General features: G+C 38.5%; 2 protein-coding genes across 2 annotated transcripts; both read left to right on the top strand.

The window, feature by feature from the left end:
- Positions 1-814: 814 nt before the first annotated feature.
- On the top strand, positions 815-12,893 carry LOC308606760 (ATPase family AAA domain-containing protein 5-like). The gene is made up of 5 exons (XM_081218059.1): positions 815-1,183; positions 1,439-1,968; positions 4,209-6,115; positions 6,819-6,915; positions 11,363-12,893. Exons 2-5 carry the CDS (start codon positions 1,903-1,905, stop codon positions 12,881-12,883), a joined length of 3,591 nt encoding a protein of 1,196 aa, XP_081074185.1. The 5' UTR covers positions 815-1,183; positions 1,439-1,902; the 3' UTR covers positions 12,884-12,893.
- Positions 12,893-20,163, top strand: LOC308606761 (ATPase family AAA domain-containing protein 5-like). Its single transcript, XM_081218060.1, has 3 exons — positions 12,893-13,265; positions 13,969-14,065; positions 18,515-20,163. Exon 3 carries the CDS (start codon positions 18,758-18,760, stop codon positions 20,033-20,035), a length of 1,278 nt encoding a protein of 425 aa, XP_081074186.1. The 5' UTR covers positions 12,893-13,265; positions 13,969-14,065; positions 18,515-18,757; the 3' UTR covers positions 20,036-20,163.
- The last annotated feature ends 2,428 nt before the right edge of the window (positions 20,164-22,591 follow it).

The raw sequence follows: 22,591 nt of genomic DNA, 5'->3' as shown, positions 1-22,591 counted from the left end.
TCTCAACCACTGCGCCACCACATTTTAAATGCTTAGCTTTTTAGAAGAATAAAAAGCACTAGAGACATACCCTACAACCCAGCAATTCCACGTTTAGGTGTGTATCCTGGAAAAGCACCATTTGTGTTCAAGGAGACAAGAACGTTCGCTGACTCATTGTTTGACTAACAGAAAATTGAAGACAATTTAAATGATCATCACTAAGGAAATGGATAAATAAAATGTTGTGCATAATCGGGTGGAATGCTCAGGAATGAAAGGGAACGAATCAGATCGACCTGCATAGCTCTTGAAGACAATGATGAAAGAAACAATTTGCTGAGTGATATTTACATTGTTACCTTTTATGTAAAGAAAAACAAAGCTAAAGATTTTTCTACGGATACGTATATGTATGTAAAAGTATTAAGAAAGGCTGCAATGCTATCCACCAAATAGGTAATACTGGCTGGCTTTGGGGCTAAGAGGAAGAGACCGAGTTAGGGGGTGAAAGTCAAACAGACTTTCAGTTTTTTCTGTAATCTTCTAATTGATTTCTCCTCCTCTTCGCCGTCATTCTCCTTGCGCAGCGTTCTTACACTACGTGAGTTATATACAAACGAAACCAAAACAACAAAACAGTTTATATTTAGAAGTGCAGTCTCCCTTCCTGAAAAACCTTATCCGGGGTTAATAATTTTCAAGGAGAAAGTAATTACCACTAATTTCATTGGAGAAACTTGTACCCTTTATGTTGTCCAGACAATAGCAAATACCATAAAGATCTATCTTTATTACGTCAACAGTTAGTATCAGTTTGCATAACCCGACCGAACGAGGTGGCTTCCCGTTACTATTTGACAGGTGTATTTACATGACTTGTTTCAGCTCTTCCACACCGTGTAGTTAAAACTAGCACTCAGACAAAATAAACACACTCTCTATATTGCAAGTGCAATGTAAAAAAAAAAGTAAAGCTAAACATATCCATGAAAACAATGCAAATGATGTATGAGATTATCTTCACTACAAACTAGCAAACTACTGGTACCCAGCAACAACTCGAACACACGCCAGCCAGCTGAGGCGACGACCTTGGGCTCCTAGCTGCTCGCGAGGACGAAATCCACGGGAAGAAATGCCTCCTGAGCTCAATTAGGGGTAAAAAGTCGAAATCTCGGACCCCAAGTGGGCGTATCTCTAGGTAGGACGCTTGGCAAAATAACATTTTATTCCGTGTGGGAGTGTAATCAATTGTTATTCCCTTTTCTGTATTCTTCGAATTTCCACTTTTAAATAGGGGCTAGTCTGGGGCGTCAAAAGTATGGGGTTTGAATTCTGCCACCAACGGACTTAGTCAAATCATATCCTCATCAGTGAAACTGGGCTTTAGAAGTTTGAATCTCCGAAGTCCCCGCTGCTTTTAGATTCACGGTAAAACAATCCCGCCTTCCCGCAGGCTTGCCGAAGAAGCATTTTGGCCCTCTCGGCTCACTGTCCGCGCAGCCTCCGGAAGCAATCTAAACTCCGCCCCCTGCACTCTGGACGGCGCGGAATCACAATTGACAAGAACTCCTTCCGAAGCCCGCGGGTAGGTTCTGTGTTCGGCCTGCTTTCCCCACGGGAGCCCCAGTCCCGATCACTCAGAACTGGAGCGCCGGCCTCAGGGGCACCCCGCGCTCACCGACCGAGCCCGAGGGTCTTCGCTGCCCGCGCTTTCTCACCGCCTCTTCCCGCGTTCTTCTTGGCTGAGCTGGGCCCAGCCTCTGCGACCACCCCGGGCAGTGGGCGCGGGGGAGTCCGAGGCGGACCCCGCGGCCCAGCTCCTCGCTCCTGCTGGAGCCGGCCGCCTCCATGGCCTCCCGACAGGCCGGGCCGGGCCGCGGAAGGTCCTAGGAACCGGGATTCCGGGAAGCAGGGAGCATGGTGGGGGTCTTGGCCATGGCGGCGGCAGCTGCTCCCCCTCCGGTGAAAGACTACGGGAATGAGGTGAGTTTGAATATCTCCGAATGTTGGGTGTGGGTGAAAGGTGATCCCGACTTAGGATCTGTGAGGGGAAAGGAGGGATCTGGTGAGGCCCCAGAGTCTGACATTGTGTGGAACAATTGCTGGGGTGTGTCGTTGCTTAAAGACGTGATAGGTTCCTAGAAACATTGGGATTGTGAGATGTTTGCGGGGACCTTAAGATGCCTAGTAAAGGACTAGTTCCCAGATCCTGAAATGTTTCTGGAACTTGATGTTTTAGTCTTGTGAAATGTTATGGAGGATCCCAGGGTCAAGTCAGGGGTTCATGATAAGGAATCATAGAACTTTAGCGTTGAAAAGAATCTTTAAGTTCTACCTGTCCACCGAATCGCCTGCTCTGGGAATACCGCTTAGATTGTCACTACAGGAATCAAAAAAGGTACGTCATTTAAAAATCACTATCTCATTGTTCTAGGGCTTAAGATACTGCAGTTAGAAGTCCCAGCTTGGCATGCTGTTATTCTCCAGTGTTCATCAAGTTTCAGTGAAATGTACTAAGCAGTTGTTGTTAAGAGATTCTAATGCCATGAAGTAGTGGAGTAGCATCTAAAAGTAGACGGTTGCTATATTTTTACACCTTTTCATTTCAAGCTCGCATCCTAACTGAAGTATGCAAACAGATGTCTTCGAAGTGAGCCAAAATGTATATTCACTTATCTCGCTGGGACTCTTTCTTACTTTTTAGAATTGAGTACTTTTGTCTGCTTGCTAATAGATGTTATGCTGATACTTCTTTGCTGAAAAGGCAGTTGCTCTGCTTGTCTCAGGTGTGAAGAAGGACTTTTGATGCTTGAATTACACCGTTCTTGCTTTTTGTTTGCTCAGTTTTCCAGTCTTTTCATTACACTTTCTGCTTTTGGTGTCCTGCTTAGAGGGCTATTTCACAGTAATGATACTTACTGTTTAGTATTTTAAGGGTAAGGACCTTATACACATTATTTTACTTAATATCAACCCTGTGATGAGGTGTTATTATCTGTATTCTACAGAAGAGAGAAGGTTAAGAAGTAATTAAAAGTAAGTTAGGTTAGAAAAATAAGTTAGAAAATTAACAGTAATTTGCTCAAGGTCCCACACTAGTAGATGTCAGAGCCAGCACTTGAACTTAGATCTGCTTGACTCCAGAGCCTATGGTATTGTGCCTCTGATACGAGCTCACGATAATAATACTAACAACTCATTAACATTTTCTTCTAGTACATTTATCGTTTCATTTTAAGATGTAAAATTTTAATCTGTCTGTAATTTATTTTGTCTCATATTTATCCAGAGGGTTAGAATTTGTCCCAGTACTATTTATTAACTACTTCTTTGCCCACTAACTTGAGTGCTACTATTACCATATACCAAATTCTTAAATACACACTTATGTCTCTTTCTGGTTTTCTAATCGGTTCTATTAAGTTGCCTGCCTATTCATGCATCAGTGCTATGCTTTTAATCACGATAGCCTTATAATCCATTTTAATTTTCTAGACGTATAATTCCTTTGCTACTTATCTTCAAAAGAAAAGGTTTTCTTGTTGTTCTGGCAAGTTTTTTCTAACAAATGAACTGAGGAAGTTAAAAATAAAGTTGATGGAGCTTTTTTTTAAGGGTACTAAATAGTATAAGAGGCAGGCGGTAACTCTTAATAGCACACTAAAACACTGAAAAGTCTTATTTGTTTTATTTGTAGTAAATGTCCACGATAATTTTTACTTAATTAGTAAATTTTGGGATCCTAGGCTTGTTCACCATGTACCTGTTTCTTGGAAATAGTTAGAATAATTTCTTTATTTTTAACTAAAACAGGATAAAGGGCATGGAAATAATACTTATAGAGTTCCGAGCATGCATCAGACTTCACATGTTTGTATGTAATATGTTCATTACAAATTCTGTGGGGTGGGTGGTACTATTCAAAGGTTATAGAGTAAACAGAGGCCAACAGTAATTAACACATTTGTACACAAGCATAGGGGGCCTTGAAACTTCTTATTGACGCATAATATATAAAGTACACAAATTATAATTGTATAACTTGATGTGACATTGAGATTTGAATGTAGGTTTAACTTTAAAGCTCTTTTTCTTCCTAATATGTAATGTTTATCAACTAAGGGAGCCTTCCTTTTTTTATCGCATTACATAAAATAATAGATCCATGTTTAGAATTTATGTTGCTTGAAATAAGTGCTTGCTTTCTTCTTTTAAATTGATAGGCAAGCAAGAATCGAGGGACAGTCGATGACAGGACTTCTTGGAAAACAATCCCCAAATATTTATCACCAATGGGGAAGACTGGAGACAGGGTTTTCTCTCCACCAAAATCCAGTAATATTCTGGATTATTTTAGAAAGACTTTACCCACAAATGAGAAACCTCAGACAGCAAAAAAGTACAAGATAAAGTCATCCACACCATTGCCTGCTGACAGTGACAAAGACTGTAAAACAGCTTTGGAAATGTCCTCAAATACAGAGAATAAGAAGAGAGGAAAGAGACTTAATTTATCTCATCAACTAAGTCATATTAAAACTGAAAATGAATCTGCAATTGAACTTAACAGTGATGATAGCAAGGAAGACTCCAGTTTAAGTAACAATCTTGTGGAAAGTAGTACTTCTCCTTTACTCTATAAGAAACATGTCGAGGTACTTGCAGAAAGTATTCAAGATACCAAAAAACAATCAAGCACTATGACCTCCAAAGAAAGTTCTAAGAAAGTAAGTCCTAAACAAGAGCCCTCAAAAACTGATCGCAGAAAACTGAGGAAAAGGAAGCACAGAGAGATAATAGATCTATCTGAAAGTTTACCCTTAGCAGAGGAACTAAATCTCCTTAAAAGAGATGGTAATGATAGTAAACAGATAATGCCTTCCCTAACTAATGAAATTGAAAATACTGCAAATGATGCAGAATCTAGAGATAATATAACTAAAACAGCCCAGTTAAATGATAGTACAATAACTGTCTCATATGAGGAATTTTTAAAAAGTCACAACGAAAGTAAAGTAGAACAGGCACCAGACTCTACAGTGTCTATTTGTATTCCTTCTGAAACTGTTGACGATGCAGCCAAAAGTGGTTGTATGACTGACCCAGAAACCTATGAGATTTCCCAACAGGTCCGCTTTAAGACAGTCACTGTTGTTGCACAAGTTCACCCCATCCCCCAAGAAAAGACAGGGAAAATACCCTCAACTTTCTTGAAACAAAAGCAGGTGGAAATGGAAAATAGTCTGTCTCATCCTAAGAATGAACAGACGATTCAGAAAAGAAAATCTAATGTCGTTATATATGAGGAAGAACTAGAATTGGCAGTGTTGGAAGCTGGAGGTTCTGAAGCTGTGAAACCAAAATGCACTCTAGAAGAAAGACAGCAGTTTATGAAAGCATTTAGGCAGCCAACATCAGATGCACTTAAACATGGAGTCAAAAAGTCTTCTGATAAGCAGAAAGAGCTCAATGAAAAATCTTTAAATGAGGAAGGAAGAGACAATAATTCTAAAAACATCATGGAAAATCCTAATTTCCAAATGGTTTCAAATAATGGCAAATCACAGACACATGCTGATAAAGGAGGTTTTCCTAAGGAGAGAAGTAAAAAGCTGAAGAAAAAGAATAAAAAAATCTTAGATACTGGTGCTATTCCAGGTGAAAATAGAGAGAGAAATAGTCAAGAGAAAGAATCAACTTTTTCCTTTAAAGAGAAACAAAATCAAAAATGGCTTAGAAGGATTTTAAGACCAATGAAAACAGACGTTTTCAAAAACGGCACATTACTTAACAGCAAAAACCTTGTTTGTGAAGGTGCAGCCGATGATGACCCTCCAAAAATTTCCTCTCCGTGTAGCAATGAGTCTCCAAGAAAAACTGGCATACCAGTTAAGGATAAGGTTATACACTCTAAAGCTGAGACTGAAGACAGCTCGGTGTATGTTTCTACACGGAAACAAAGCAGCAGCACACCTGCTACAGTCATCGTTAGAGGTACTGATTCTGAAGACGCACAAGACGATAGTCCAGTAAAAGCTTCCACTCCAAAAGCAGCGAACTTATCAGGGAAGCGTAGCTTATATACGGCGGAATTAATAACAGTATCCTCTGATTCAGAGAGTCCTATTAGGTAAAGTTTTGTTTTGTTCTCAAGTTGTAAATATTCTGCATGTATTATTAGATGTGAAGGAAAATATGTCAAGCACTGAAGAATGTTTTTTCTAGAACACAGCTGATTTATAAGAAAAAGAAAACAGGGTTTCAAAAATGTTGCTTATTTTCCATATTTAATTTAAAGTCAGGCATGATTTCAGAGGAATTGTAGATGTATTTTAGATGAGTTTTAAACTCTTATTTATCATAGTTGTTAATTCCTGGAGAAATATCCTCCAAATATGAATTCTGTGCATTTAACAAACATAAGATTAAAAATAAATCATAGAGCTTTTTTAGGTAAGTTGAGCCATATACTGTGAGGTTTGGCCAGAAAGTTTGTTCAGGTTTTTCCATAAGATGCTACGGGAAACCCGAATGAACTTTTTGGCCAACTCAACATATACTTGCATGTTGGTTCTGGCTACTCTTAGGGGCTAATTTTCTAGAAAGCTTATGATTTATAAAATGAAACTTTATATTTTCTAAGAGTTTAACAATGAGTTTGGCTTACTTTTGAATCAGTAATTTGAAACTAATGGGGGGTGTCTTTTCTCGTTTTCTGTTTCAGAGCGGTCGAGAAATTAGAGCCTTAGCTGGTTCCTTTCTGTATTTAATTGAAATTCTTACACGTTATAATCATATGAATGTTTGTGAATACCTTTTTGGTATTTTTTCAGAGTGAAATTCACCAGAATTAGTACTCCCAAAAAATCTAAGAAAAGGTCTAAGGAATCTGAAGCAGCTGATGAAGATTTTGAGTCTCCGACTAGCAAGGTAATTGAAATATTAGGGTGTCCTGTAAGTAGTATTCTGTTCTGTAAAACGATAACTATTACTATTGGAAGTGATACGCCAAAAGAAGATGCACATACTTCATAGATTGGTTATGTTAACTATAACCCTGTATTATTTTTTGCTATTTCATTCCTCTCGTTAGCTTATTAAGAGCTCAACATATCTTATTGTGAGATGAAAGCAATTGATAAAGACAGTATCGTTTACCTAGAAAAAGTTTTCTTAGTGACAGTTATATTCCAGTCTTTTTCCCTAAGGCTGCTTATGGAAATAGGTGTGACTGAATTTTTTCTATACATTAACAAGTGGGGTCTCTCAACCCTGGTACTGTTGGCATTGTGTGCTGGATACTTCTTTGTTGTGGGGAACTGTCTTGTACATGACAGGATGTTTAGCAGTAATCGTGGCCTCTACCCGTGAGATGCCAGTGGCACCCCAACTGCCCTAGCTATGACAACCAAACTACCTCCCGTCATTGCTAAATATCCCCTGGAGGGAAAAATCACCCCCAGTTGAAAACCACTGTCCTAAAGGGAGAGGTTGTATATACAAGAATCGTTTAGCTGATTTTGTAGAGTAAACTGCTTATCCCTCATGATGAGAGAATTGGATTCTCTCCTGGGTGAGTAGGTACACGTGTGTGTGTGTGTGTGTGTGTGTGTGTGTGTGTGTGTTGAAAAAGCCACCAGGGTGGTTCCGATGGAATCCTTGGGTGAAAGCCACTGCCACAGAAAGTTGGTATCTCTTTTGTTTTTATTTAACAACTCTCTTTTTTTTCCGCCTGGGGGGGTGCTTCTTATCTCACTCTAGGTACTATGCTTGGTACTCTTATCATTAATCTCATAAAGTAAATATTTAACCCTGTTTTGAAGGACAGTGGCGCCAAAGGAGGTGAAAACATTTTTGAGAGTTGACATGATATATGATGGAATTTAAGCTGGGGATGGGGAAAAGGGATACCAGGGGCTGATAAATAAGGAGAAAGTAGAGAGCTGTCAGGACGGAAGTTCCTGTTTTAGTCAGGAGTAACCAAGTGTGAGCTGGGAGGACAGGCAGCTAGGTCAGAAAGGAGGGTGTTGGAAATGACTGGTTTTTGAGATGATAGGATTATGGTTGATTTTGATTTTCTTCATTTTTCTGTTTTTTGTTTTTCTATAAACATGAACTTTTTAAAACTTTTATCAGAAAAATAACTATTAGGAAAAAAAAACCAGATTTCAGGTAATAGCAGAACTGCATGCCAAAATGCATGTGGATGTTTTTTTCACACATTCACTAAAACATGTCTTTCTTAACTGTTTCAATGATTGAGTCGTTAATTTAAATTTAGCTGGATTATTTTGAATTCTAACTTATCCTAAGGTTCATCAGCCTGTCAGAAATTTTGCTGGGGACTTCCCTGGTGGCACAGTGGTTAAGAATCCACCTGCCAATGCAGGAGACACGGGTTCGAGCCCTGGTCCGGGAAGATCCCACATGCCGCGGAGCAACTAAGCCCGTGCGCCACAACTACAGAGCCTGCGCTCTAGAGCCCGCAAGCCACAACTACTGAGCCCACGCACCCCAACTACTGAGACCACATACCTAGAGCCTGTGCTGTGCAACAAGGGAAGCCACCACAATGAGAAGCCCGCGCACTGCAATGAAGATCCAACCCAGCCCAAAATCAATCAATCAAATAAGTTTATGAAAAAGAAAAAAATTTTTGCTAACACAACAACAAAAATCTGTCACTCTACTACTATAAAGCAGGTCCTTAACATTCCTAACCTCCTTATGTATGTTCTGAATATCCATGCCTATTCTTGTTTTTATTTTTATTTTTAATTAAAAAAAAATTTTTTCCGTACCTATTCTTTTTAATGTTTTTAAAAAACATTTAAAAAGTTTTTGGAATTCCCTGCGGGTCCAGTGGTTAGGACTCCGCGCTTCCACTGCGGGGGCACAGGTTCGATCCCTGGTGTGGGAACTAAGATCCTGCGTGTCACAAGGCGCAGTCGAAAAAAATTTTTTTTTAAGTTTTTAAAAACAGCAAACATTTGTTTAAAAGACACAGTAGTAGGGCTTCCCTGGTGGCGCAGTGGTTGAGAGTCCACCTGCCGATGCAGGGGACACGGGTTTGTGCCCCGGTCCGGGAAGATCCCACATGCCTGGAGCGGCTGGGCCCGTGAGCCATGGCCGCTGAGCCTGCGCGTCCGGAGCCTGTGCTCCGCAACGGGAGAGGCCACAACAGTGAGAGGCCTGCGTACCGCAAACAAACAAAAAAAAGACACAGTAGTATATAAATTTAAAAGTGAAAACTTTTAAAAGTTTCTCTTTCCTGTTTAGGGGGAACCCACTTTTTTTTCTTAATTGCTATCTCTTACTTTTTAGAAAGATTCTACTGAACTTTTAAATGCTGCTTATATTATTTATGTATTTGGATTTAATTTTGTTTGTTTGTTTGTTTGCTTATTTGACTGCCTTGGGTCTTCATTGCTGTGCATGGGCTTTCTCTAGTTGTGGCGAGCGGGGTCTACTCTTCATTGCAGTGTGCGGGCTTCTCATTGCGGTGGCTTCTCTTGTTGCAGAGCACAGGCTCTAGGTGTTCCAGCTTCAGTAATTTTGTGGCACACAGGCTCTAGAGCACAGGCTCAGTAGTTGCGGCGCATGGGCTTAGTTGCTCCATGGCATGTGGGATCTTCCCGTACCAGAGATTGAACCCGTGTCCCCTGCATTAGCAGGTGGATTCTTAAGCACTGTGCCACCAGGGAGGTCCCCAGGGGGAACCCTCTTTTAATAGTTACAAGTTCATTTGTCCAGACTTTCCTCTCCTTAAATATTTATATGTCATTTTTAAAAGGGATCATATAATGTGAACTCTTTTGCAGCTTGCTTGCTATGTGTTTTTAATCCAAATGTAAAAACCTGTAGAACTCAGAATATGGCAAATACATTATCTGGAAGATAATATTTAAATGCACAAGATCCCTTAGTACATCAGTGGTAGAGCCAGGCCTGAAGGCCAGACTTTATTCTTATCAGTGCTCTTTTCCATACCTACTACCTTTTCAGCCTCTCTCCAAAGGATTCAGCCTAAAAGTGACTAAAATCAAAGAATAGATGCCATGAAGATAATGGGGAAATAGCCAATAATTCTAATCTGTACAGACATCTATTTGTTTGTTTGTTTGTTTTGGCTATTGTGCCTCTGATACGAGCTCACGATAATAATACTAACAACTCATTAACATTTTCTTCTAGTACATTTATCATTTCATTTTAAGATGTAAAATTTTAATCTGTCTGTAATTTATTTTGTCTCATATTTATCCAGAGGGTTAGAATTTGTCCCAGTACTATTTATTAACTACTTCTTTGCCCACTAACTTGAGTGCTACTATTACCATATACCAAATTCTTAAATACACACTTATGTCTCTTTCTGGTTTTCTAATCGGTTCTATTAAGTTGCCTGCCTATTCATGCATCAGTGCTATGCTTTTAATCACGATAGCCTTATAATCCATTTTAATTTTCTAGACGTATAATTCCTTTGCTACTTATCTTCAAAAGAAAAGGTTTTCTTGTTGTTCTGGCAAGTTTTTTCTAACAGATGAACTGAGGAAGTTAAAAATAAAGTTGATGGAGCTTTTTTTTAAGGGTACTAAATAGTATAAGAGGCAGGCGGTAACTCTTGTTTTTTTTGTTTCTTTGTTTGTTTTTTTGCGGTACGCGGGCCTCTCACTGTTGTGGCCTCTCCCGTTGTGGAGCACAGGCTCCGGATGTGCAGGCTCAGCGGCAATGGCTCACGGGCCCAGCCGCTCCGCGGCATGTGGGATCTTCCCAGACAGGGGCACGAACCCGAGTAACTCTTAATAGCACACTAAAACACTGAAAAGTCTTATTTGTTTTATTTGTAGTAAATGTCCACTATAATTTTTACTTAATTAGTAAATTTTGGGATCCTAGGCTTGTTCACCACGTACCTGTTTCTTGGAAATAGTTAGAATAATTTCTTTATTTTTAACTAAAACAGGATAAAGGGAATGGAAATAATATTTATAGAGTTCTGAGCATGCATCAGACTTCACGTTTGTGTGTAATATGTTCATTACAAATTCTGTGGGGTGGGTGGTACTATTCAAAGGTTATAGAGTAAACAGAGGCCAACAGTAATTAACACATTTGTACACAAGCATAGGGGGCCTTGAAACTTTTTATTGACGCATAATATATAAAGTACACAAATTATAATTGTATAACTTGATGTGACATTGAGATTTGAATGTAGGTTTAACTTTAAAGCTCTTTTTCTTCCTAATATGTAATGTTTATCAACTAAGGGAGCCTTCCTTTTTTTATCGCATTACATAAAATAATAGATCCATGTTTAGAATTTATGTTGCTTGAAATAAGTGCTTGCTTTCTTCTTTTAAATTGATAGGCAAGCAAGAAGCGAAGGACAGTCGATGACAGGACTTCTTGCAAAACAATCACCAAATATTTATCACCAACGGGGAAGACTGGAGACAGGGTTTTCTCTCCACCAAAATCCAGTAATATTCTGGATTATTTTAGAAAGACTTTACCCACAAATGAGAAACCTCAGACAGCAAAAAAGTACAAGATAAAGTCATCCACACCATTGCCTGCTGACAGTGACAAAGACTGTAAAACAGCTTTGGAAATGTCCTCAAATACAGAGAATAAGAAGAGAGGAAAGAGACTTAATTTATCTCATCAACTAAGTCATATTAAAACTGAAAATGAATCTGCAATTGAAATCAACAGTGATGATAGCAAGGAAGACTCCAGTTTAAGTAACAATTCTGTGGAAAGTAGTACTTCTGCTTTACTCTATAAGAAACATGTCGAGGTACTTGCAGGAAGTATTCAAGATACCAAAAAACAATCAAGCACTATGACCTCCAAAGAAAGTTCTAAGAAAGTAAGTCCTAAACAAGAGCCCTCAAAAACTGATCGCAGAAAACTGAGGAAAAGGAAGCACAGAGAGATAATAGATCTATCTGAAAGTTTACCCTTAGCAGAGGAACTAAATCTCCTTAAAAGAGATGGTAATGATAGTAAACAGATAATGCCTTCCCTAACTAATGAAATTGAAAATACTGCAAATGATGCAGAATCTAGAGATAATATAACTAAAACAGCCCAGTTAAATGATAGTACAATAACTGTCTCATATGAGGAATTTTTAAAAAGTCACAACGAAAGTAAAGTAGAACAGGCACCAGACTCTACAGTGTCTATTTGTATTCCTTCTGAAACTGTTGACGATGCAGCCAAAAGTGGTTGTATGACTGACCCAGAAACCTATGAGATTTCCCAACAGGTCCGCTTTAAGACAGTCACTGTTGTTGCACAAGTTCACCCCATCCCCCAAGAAAAGACAGGGAAAATACCCTCAACTTTCTTGAAACAAAAGCAGGTGGAAATGGAAAATAGTCTGTCTCATCCTAAGAATGAACAGACGATTCAGAAAAGAAGATGTAATGTCGTTATATATGAGGAAGAACTAGAATTGGCAGTGTTGGAAGCTGGAGGTTCTGAAGCTGTGAAACCAAGATGCACTCTAGAAGAAAGACAGCAGTTTATGAAAGCATTTAGGCAGCCAACATCAGATGCACTTAAACATGGAGTCAAAAAGTCTTCTGATAAGCAGAAAGAGCTCAATGAAAAATCTTTAAATGAGGAAGGAAGAGACAATAATTCTAAAAACATCATGGAAAATCCTAATATCCAAATGCTTTCAAATAATGGCAAATCACAGACACATGCTGATAAAGGAGGTTTTCCTAAGGAGAAAAGTAAAAAGCTGAAGAAAAAGAATAAAAAAATCTTAGATACTGGTGCTATTCCAGGTGAAAATAGAGAAATAGTCAAGAGAAAGAATCAACTTTTTCCTTTAAAGAGAAACAAAATCAAAAAAGGCTTAGAAGGAGTTTAAGACAAAAGAAAACAGACGTTTTCAAAAACGGCACATTACTTAACAGCAAAAACCTTGTTTGTGAAGGTGCAGCCGATGATGACCCTCCAAAAATTTCCTCTCCGTGTAGCAATGAGTCTCCAAGAAAAACTGGCATACCAGTTAAGGATAAGGTTATACACTCTAAAGCTGAGACTGAAGACAGCTCGGTGTATGTTTCTACACGGAAACAAAGCAGCAGCACACCTGCTACAGTCATCGTTAGAGGTACTGATTCTGAAGACGCACAAGACGATAGTCCAGTAAAAGCTTCCACTCCAAAAGCAGCGAACTTATCAGGGAAGCGTAGCTTATATACGGCGGAATTAATAACAGTATCCTCTGATTCAGAGAGTCCTATTAGGTAAAGTTTTGTTTTGTTCTCAAGTTGTAAATATTCTGCATGTATTATTAGATGTGAAGGAAAATATGTCAAGCACTGAAGAATGTTTTTTCTAGAACACAGCTGATTTATAAGAAAAAGAAAACAGGGTTTCAAAAATGTTGCTTATTTTCCATATTTAATTTAAAGTCAGGCATGATTTCAGAGGAATTGTAGATGTATTTTAGATGAGTTTTAAACTCTTATTTATCATAGTTGTTAATTCCTGGAGAAATATCCTCCAAATATGAATTCTGTGCATTTAACAAACATAAGATTAAAAATAAATCATAGAGCTTTTTTAGGTAAGTTGAGCCATATACTGTGAGGTTTGGCCAGAAAGTTTGTTCAGGTTTTTCCATAAGATGCTACGGGAAACCCGAATGAACTTTTTGGCCAACTCAACATATACTTGCATGTTGGTTCTGGCTACTCTTAGGGGCTAATTTTCTAGAAAGCTTATGATTTATAAAATGAAACTTTATATTTTCTAAGAGTTTAACAATGAGTTTGGCTTACTTTTGAATCAGTAATTTGAAACTAATGGGGGGTGTCTTTTCTCGTTTTCTGTTTCAGAGCGGTCGAGAAATTAGAGCCTTAGCTGGTTCCTTTCTGTATTTAATTGAAATTCTTACACGTTATAATCATATGAATGTTTGTGAATACCTTTTTGGTATTTTTTCAGAGTGAAATTCACCAGAATTAGTACTCCCAAAAAATCTAAGAAAAGGTCTAAGGAATCTGAAGCAGCTGATGAAGATTTTGAGTCTCCGACTAGCAAGGTAATTGAAATATTAGGGTGTCCTGTAAGTAGTATTCTGTTCTGTAAAACGATAACTATTACTATTGGAAGTGATACGCCAAAAGAAGATGCACATACTTCATAGATTGGTTATGTTAACTATAACCCTGTATTATTTTTTGCTATTTCATTCCTCTCGTTAGCTTATTAAGAGCTCAACATATCTTATTGTGAGATGAAAGCAATTGATAAAGACAGTATCGTTTACCTAGAAAAAGTTTTCTTAGTGACAGTTATATTCCAGTCTTTTTCCCTAAGGCTGCTTATGGAAATAGGTGTGACTGAATTTTTTCTATACATTAACAAGTGGGGTCTCTCAACCCTGGTACTGTTGGCATTGTGTGCTGGATACTTCTTTGTTGTGGGGAACTGTCTTGTACATGACAGGATGTTTAGCAGTAATCGTGGCCTCTACCCGTGAGATGCCAGTGGCACCCCAACTGCCCTAGCTATGACAACCAAACTACCTCCCGTCATTGCTAAATATCCCCTGGAGGGAAAAATCACCCCCAGTTGAAAACCACTGTCCTAAAGGGAGAGGTTGTATATACAAGAATCGTTTAGCTGATTTTGTAGAGTAAACTGCTTATCCCTCATGATGAGAGAATTGGATTCTCTCCTGGGTGAGTAGGTACACGTGTGTGTGTGTGTGTGTGTGTGTGTGTGTGTGTGTGTGTTGAAAAAGCCACCAGGGTGGTTCCGATGGAATCCTTGGGTGAAAGCCACTGCCACAGAAAGTTGGTATCTCTTTTGTTTTTATTTAACAACTCTCTTTTTTTTCCGCCTGGGGGGGTGCTTCTTATCTCACTCTAGGTACTATGCTTGGTACTCTTATCATTAATCTCATAAAGTAAATATTTAACCCTGTTTTGAAGGACAGTGGCGCCAAAGGAGGTGAAAACATTTTTGAGAGTTGACATGATATATGATGGAATTTAAGCTGGGGATGGGGAAAAGGGATACCAGGGGCTGATAAATAAGGAGAAAGTAGAGAGCTGTCAGGACGGAAGTTCCTGTTTTAGTCAGGAGTAACCAAGTGTGAGCTGGGAGGACAGGCAGCTAGGTCAGAAAGGAGGGTGTTGGAAATGACTGGTTTTTGAGATGATAGGATTATGGTTGATTTTGATTTTCTTCATTTTTCTGTTTTTTGTTTTTCTATAAACATGAACTTTTTAAAACTTTTATCAGAAAAATAACTATTAGGAAAAAAAAACCAGATTTCAGGTAATAGCAGAACTGCATGCCAAAATGCATGTGGATGTTTTTTTCACACATTCACTAAAACATGTCTTTCTTAACTGTTTCAATGATTGAGTCGTTAATTTAAATTTAGCTGGATTATTTTGAATTCTAACTTATCCTAAGGTTCATCAGCCTGTCAGAAATTTTGCTGGGGACTTCCCTGGTGGCACAGTGGTTAAGAATCCACCTGCCAATGCAGGAGACACGGGTTCGAGCCCTGGTCCGGGAAGATCCCACATGCCGCGGAGCAACTAAGCCCGTGCGCCACAACTACAGAGCCTGCGCTCTAGAGCCCGCAAGCCACAACTACTGAGCCCACGCACCCCAACTACTGAGACCACATACCTAGAGCCTGTGCTGTGCAACAAGGGAAGCCACCACAATGAGAAGCCCGCGCACTGCAATGAAGATCCAACCCAGCCCAAAATCAATCAATCAAATAAGTTTATGAAAAAGAAAAAAATTTTTGCTAACACAACAACAAAAATCTGTCACTCTACTACTATAAAGCAGGTCCTTAACATTCCTAACCTCCTTATGTATGTTCTGAATATCCATGCCTATTCTTGTTTTTATTTTTATTTTTAATTAAAAAAAAATTTTTTCCGTACCTATTCTTTTTAATGTTTTTAAAAAACATTTAAAAAGTTTTTGGAATTCCCTGCGGGTCCAGTGGTTAGGACTCCGCGCTTCCACTGCGGGGGCACAGGTTCGATCCCTGGTGTGGGAACTAAGATCCTGCGTGTCACAAGGCGCAGTCGAAAAAAATTTTTTTTTAAGTTTTTAAAAACAGCAAACATTTGTTTAAAAGACACAGTAGTAGGGCTTCCCTGGTGGCGCAGTGGTTGAGAGTCCACCTGCCGATGCAGGGGACACGGGTTTGTGCCCCGGTCCGGGAAGATCCCACATGCCTGGAGCGGCTGGGCCCGTGAGCCATGGCCGCTGAGCCTGCGCGTCCGGAGCCTGTGCTCCGCAACGGGAGAGGCCACAACAGTGAGAGGCCTGCGTACCGCAAACAAACAAAAAAAAGACACAGTAGTATATAAATTTAAAAGTGAAAACTTTTAAAAGTTTCTCTTTCCTGTTTAGGGGGAACCCACTTTTTTTTCTTAATTGCTATCTCTTACTTTTTAGAAAGATTCTACTGAACTTTTAAATGCTGCTTATATTATTTATGTATTTGGATTTAATTTTGTTTGTTTGTTTGTTTGCTTATTTGACTGCCTTGGGTCTTCATTGCTGTGCATGGGCTTTCTCTAGTTGTGGCGAGCGGGGTCTACTCTTCATTGCAGTGTGCGGGCTTCTCATTGCGGTGGCTTCTCTTGTTGCAGAGCACAGGCTCTAGGTGTTCCAGCTTCAGTAATTTTGTGGCACACAGGCTCTAGAGCACAGGCTCAGTAGTTGCGGCGCATGGGCTTAGTTGCTCCATGGCATGTGGGATCTTCCCGTACCAGAGATTGAACCCGTGTCCCCTGCATTAGCAGGTGGATTCTTAAGCACTGTGCCACCAGGGAGGTCCCCAGGGGGAACCCTCTTTTAATAGTTACAAGTTCATTTGTCCAGACTTTCCTCTCCTTAAATATTTATATGTCATTTTTAAAAGGGATCATATAATGTGAACTCTTTTGCAGCTTGCTTGCTATGTGTTTTTAATCCAAATGTAAAAACCTGTAGAACTCAGAATATGGCAAATACATTATCTGGAAGATAATATTTAAATGCACAAGATCCCTTAGTACATCAGTGGTAGAGCCAGGCCTGAAGGCCAGACTTTATTCTTATCAGTGCTCTTTTCCATACCTACTACCTTTTCAGCCTCTCTCCAAAGGATTCAGCCTAAAAGTGACTAAAATCAAAGAATAGATGCCATGAAGATAATGGGGAAATAGCCAATAATTCTAATCTGTACAGACATCTATTTGTTTGTTTGTTTGTTTTGGCTATTGTGCCTCTGATACGAGCTCATGATAATAATACTAACAACTCATTAACATTTTCTTCTAGTACATTTATCATTTCATTTTAAGATGTAAAATTTTAATCTGTCTGTAATTTATTTTGTCTCATATTTATCCAGAGGGTTAGAATTTGTCCCAGTACTATTTATTAACTACTTCTTTGCCCACTAACTTGAGTGCTACTATTACCATATACCAAATTCTTAAATACACACTTATGTCTCTTTCTGGTTTTCTAATCGGTTCTATTAAGTTGCCTGCCTATTCATGCATCAGTGCTATGCTTTTAATCACGATAGCCTTATAATCCATTTTAATTTTCTAGACGTATAATTCCTTTGCTACTTATCTTCAAAAGAAAAGGTTTTCTTGTTGTTCTGGCAAGTTTTTTCTAACAGATGAACTGAGGAAGTTAAAAATAAAGTTGATGGAGCTTTTTTTTAAGGGTACTAAATAGTATAAGAGGCAGGCGGTAACTCTTGTTTTTTTTGTTTCTTTGTTTGTTTTTTTGCGGTACGCGGGCCTCTCACTGTTGTGGCCTCTCCCGTTGTGGAGCACAGGCTCCGGATGTGCAGGCTCAGCGGCAATGGCTCACGGGCCCAGCCGCTCCGCGGCATGTGGGATCTTCCCAGACAGGGGCACGAACCCGAGTAACTCTTAATAGCACACTAAAACACTGAAAAGTCTTATTTGTTTTATTTGTAGTAAATGTCCACTATAATTTTTACTTAATTAGTAAATTTTGGGATCCTAGGCTTGTTCACCACGTACCTGTTTCTTGGAAATAGTTAGAATAATTTCTTTATTTTTAACTAAAACAGGATAAAGGGAATGGAAATAATATTTATAGAGTTCTGAGCATGCATCAGACTTCACGTTTGTGTGTAATATGTTCATTACAAATTCTGTGGGGTGGGTGGTACTATTCAAAGGTTATAGAGTAAACAGAGGCCAACAGTAATTAACACATTTGTACACAAGCATAGGGGGCCTTGAAACTTTTTATTGACGCATAATATATAAAGTACACAAATTATAATTGTATAACTTGATGTGACATTGAGATTTGAATGTAGGTTTAACTTTAAAGCTCTTTTTCTTCCTAATATGTAATGTTTATCAACTAAGGGAGCCTTCCTTTTTTTATCGCATTACATAAAATAATAGATCCATGTTTAGAATTTATGTTGCTTGAAATAAGTGCTTGCTTTCTTCTTTTAAATTGATAGGCAAGCAAGAAGCGAAGGACAGTCGATGACAGGACTTCTTGCAAAACAATCACCAAATATTTATCACCAACGGGGAAGACTGGAGACAGGGTTTTCTCTCCACCAAAATCCAGTAATATTCTGGATTATTTTAGAAAGACTTTACCCACAAATGAGAAACCTCAGACAGCAAAAAAGTACAAGATAAAGTCATCCACACCATTGCCTGCTGACAGTGACAAAGACTGTAAAACAGCTTTGGAAATGTCCTCAAATACAGAGAATAAGAAGAGAGGAAAGAGACTTAATTTATCTCATCAACTAAGTCATATTAAAACTGAAAATGAATCTGCAATTGAAATCAACAGTGATGATAGCAAGGAAGACTCCAGTTTAAGTAACAATTCTGTGGAAAGTAGTACTTCTGCTTTACTCTATAAGAAACATGTCGAGGTACTTGCAGGAAGTATTCAAGATACCAAAAAACAATCAAGCACTATGACCTCCAAAGAAAGTTCTAAGAAAGTAAGTCCTAAACAAGAGCCCTCAAAAACTGATCGCAGAAAACTGAGGAAAAGGAAGCACAGAGAGATAATAGATCTATCTGAAAGTTTACCCTTAGCAGAGGAACTAAATCTCCTTAAAAGAGATGGTAATGATAGTAAACAGATAATGCCTTCCCTAACTAATGAAATTGAAAATACTGCAAATGATGCAGAATCTAGAGATAATATAACTAAAACAGCCCAGTTAAATGATAGTACAATAACTGTCTCATATGAGGAATTTTTAAAAAGTCACAACGAAAGTAAAGTAGAACAGGCACCAGACTCTACAGTGTCTATTTGTATTCCTTCTGAAACTGTTGACGATGCAGCCAAAAGTGGTTGTATGACTGACCCAGAAACCTATGAGATTTCCCAACAGGTCCGCTTTAAGACAGTCACTGTTGTTGCACAAGTTCACCCCATCCCCCAAGAAAAGACAGGGAAAATACCCTCAACTTTCTTGAAACAAAAGCAGGTGGAAATGGAAAATAGTCTGTCTCATCCTAAGAATGAACAGACGATTCAGAAAAGAAGATGTAATGTCGTTATATATGAGGAAGAACTAGAATTGGCAGTGTTGGAAGCTGGAGGTTCTGAAGCTGTGAAACCAAGATGCACTCTAGAAGAAAGACAGCAGTTTATGAAAGCATTTAGGCAGCCAACATCAGATGCACTTAAACATGGAGTCAAAAAGTCTTCTGATAAGCAGAAAGAGCTCAATGAAAAATCTTTAAATGAGGAAGGAAGAGACAATAATTCTAAAAACATCATGGAAAATCCTAATATCCAAATGCTTTCAAATAATGGCAAATCACAGACACATGCTGATAAAGGAGGTTTTCCTAAGGAGAAAAGTAAAAAGCTGAAGAAAAAGAATAAAAAAATCTTAGATACTGGTGCTATTCCAGGTGAAAATAGAGAAATAGTCAAGAGAAAGAATCAACTTTTTCCTTTAAAGAGAAACAAAATCAAAAAAGGCTTAGAAGGAGTTTAAGACAAAAGAAAACAGACGTTTTCAAAAACGGCACATTACTTAACAGCAAAAACCTTGTTTGTGAAGGTGCAGCCGATGATGACCCTCCAAAAATTTCCTCTCCGTGTAGCAATGAGTCTCCAAGAAAAACTGGCATACCAGTTAAGGATAAGGTTATACACTCTAAAGCTGAGACTGAAGACAGCTCGGTGTATGTTTCTACACGGAAACAAAGCAGCAGCACACCTGCTACAGTCATCGTTAGAGGTACTGATTCTGAAGACGCACAAGACGATAGTCCAGTAAAAGCTTCCACTCCAAAAGCAGCGAACTTATCAGGGAAGCGTAGCTTATATACGGCGGAATTAATAACAGTATCCTCTGATTCAGAGAGTCCTATTAGGTAAAGTTTTGTTTTGTTCTCAAGTTGTAAATATTCTGCATGTATTATTAGATGTGAAGGAAAATATGTCAAGCACTGAAGAATGTTTTTTCTAGAACACAGCTGATTTATAAGAAAAAGAAAACAGGGTTTCAAAAATGTTGCTTATTTTCCATATTTAATTTAAAGTCAGGCATGATTTCAGAGGAATTGTAGATGTATTTTAGATGAGTTTTAAACTCTTATTTATCATAGTTGTTAATTCCTGGAGAAATATCCTCCAAATATGAATTCTGTGCATTTAACAAACATAAGATTAAAAATAAATCATAGAGCTTTTTTAGGTAAGTTGAGCCATATACTGTGAGGTTTGGCCAGAAAGTTTGTTCAGGTTTTTCCATAAGATGCTACGGGAAACCCGAATGAACTTTTTGGCCAACTCAACATATACTTGCATGTTGGTTCTGGCTACTCTTAGGGGCTAATTTTCTAGAAAGCTTATGATTTATAAAATGAAACTTTATATTTTCTAAGAGTTTAACAATGAGTTTGGCTTACTTTTGAATCAGTAATTTGAAACTAATGGGGGGTGTCTTTTCTCGTTTTCTGTTTCAGAGCGGTCGAGAAATTAGAGCCTTAGCTGGTTCCTTTCTGTATTTAATTGAAATTCTTACACGTTATAATCATATGAATGTTTGTGAATACCTTTTTGGTATTTTTTCAGAGTGAAATTCACCAGAATTAGTACTCCCAAAAAATCTAAGAAAAGGTCTAAGGAATCTGAAGCAGCTGATGAAGATTTTGAGTCTCCGACTAGCAAGGTAATTGAAATATTAGGGTGTCCTGTAAGTAGTATTCTGTTCTGTAAAACGATAACTATTACTATTGGAAGTGATACGCCAAAAGAAGATGCACATACTTCATAGATTGGTTATGTTAACTATAACCCTGTATTATTTTTTGCTATTTCATTCCTCTCGTTAGCTTATTAAGAGCTCAACATATCTTATTGTGAGATGAAAGCAATTGATAAAGACAGTATCGTTTACCTAGAAAAAGTTTTCTTAGTGACAGTTATATTCCAGTCTTTTTCCCTAAGGCTGCTTATGGAAATAGGTGTGACTGAATTTTTTCTATACATTAACAAGTGGGGTCTCTCAACCCTGGTACTGTTGGCATTGTGTGCTGGATACTTCTTTGTTGTGGGGAACTGTCTTGTACATGACAGGATGTTTAGCAGTAATCGTGGCCTCTACCCGTGAGATGCCAGTGGCACCCCAACTGCCCTAGCTATGACAACCAAACTACCTCCCGTCATTGCTAAATATCCCCTGGAGGGAAAAATCACCCCCAGTTGAAAACCACTGTCCTAAAGGGAGAGGTTGTATATACAAGAATCGTTTAGCTGATTTTGTAGAGTAAACTGCTTATCCCTCATGATGAGAGAATTGGATTCTCTCCTGGGTGAGTAGGTACACGTGTGTGTGTGTGTGTGTGTGTGTGTGTGTGTGTTGAAAAAGCCACCAGGGTGGTTCTGATGGAATCCTTGGGTGAAAGCCACTGCCACAGAAAGTTGGTATCTCTTTTGTTTTTATTTAACAACTCTCTTTTTTTTCCGCCTGGGGGGGTGCTTCTTATCTCACTCTAGGTACTATGCTTGGTACTCTTATCATTAATCTCATAAAGTAAATATTTAACCCTGTTTTGAAGGACAGTGGCGCCAAAGGAGGTGAAAACATTTTTGAGAGTTGACATGATATATGATGGAATTTAAGCTGGGGATGGGGAAAAGGGATACCAGGGGCTGATAAATAAGGAGAAAGTAGAGAGCTGTCAGGACGGAAGTTCCTGTTTTAGTCAGGAGTAACCAAGTGTGAGCTGGGAGGACAGGCAGCTAGGTCAGAAAGGAGGGTGTTGGAAATGACTGGTTTTTGAGATGATAGGATTATGGTTGATTTTGATTTTCTTCATTTTTCTGTTTTTTGTTTTTCTATAAACATGAACTTTTTAAAACTTTTATCAGAAAAATAACTATTAGGAAAAAAAAACCAGATTTCAGGTAATAGCAGAACTGCATGCCAAAATGCATGTGGATGTTTTTTTCACACATTCACTAAAACATGTCTTTCTTAACTGTTTCAATGATTGAGTCGTTAATTTAAATTTAGCTGGATTATTTTGAATTCTAACTTATC

This window comes from Mesoplodon bidens, assembly GCF_964165515.1.
Source record: "Mesoplodon bidens genome assembly, chromosome: 19".
Lineage (NCBI taxonomy): Eukaryota > Metazoa > Chordata > Mammalia > Artiodactyla > Ziphiidae > Mesoplodon > Mesoplodon bidens.
The sequence above is the reverse complement of the archived record's forward strand: the minus strand, read 5'-3'. Positions and strand labels throughout refer to the sequence as shown.

Coding starts and splice junctions, on each gene's coding strand:
- LOC308606761 (XM_081218060.1), top strand. CDS start 18,758: ATGTCCTCAAATACAGAGAATAAGAAGAGAGGAAAGAGACTTAATTTA.
- LOC308606760 (XM_081218059.1), top strand. CDS start 1,903: ATGGTGGGGGTCTTGGCCATGGCGGCGGCAGCTGCTCCCCCTCCGGTG. Junction 6,116..6,818: donor GATTCAGAGAGTCCTATTAG/GTAAAGTTTTGT, acceptor GTATTTTTTCAG/AGTGAAATTCACCAGAATTA. Junction 6,916..11,362: donor TTGAGTCTCCGACTAGCAAG/GTAATTGAAATA, acceptor TTAAATTGATAG/GCAAGCAAGAAGCGAAGGAC.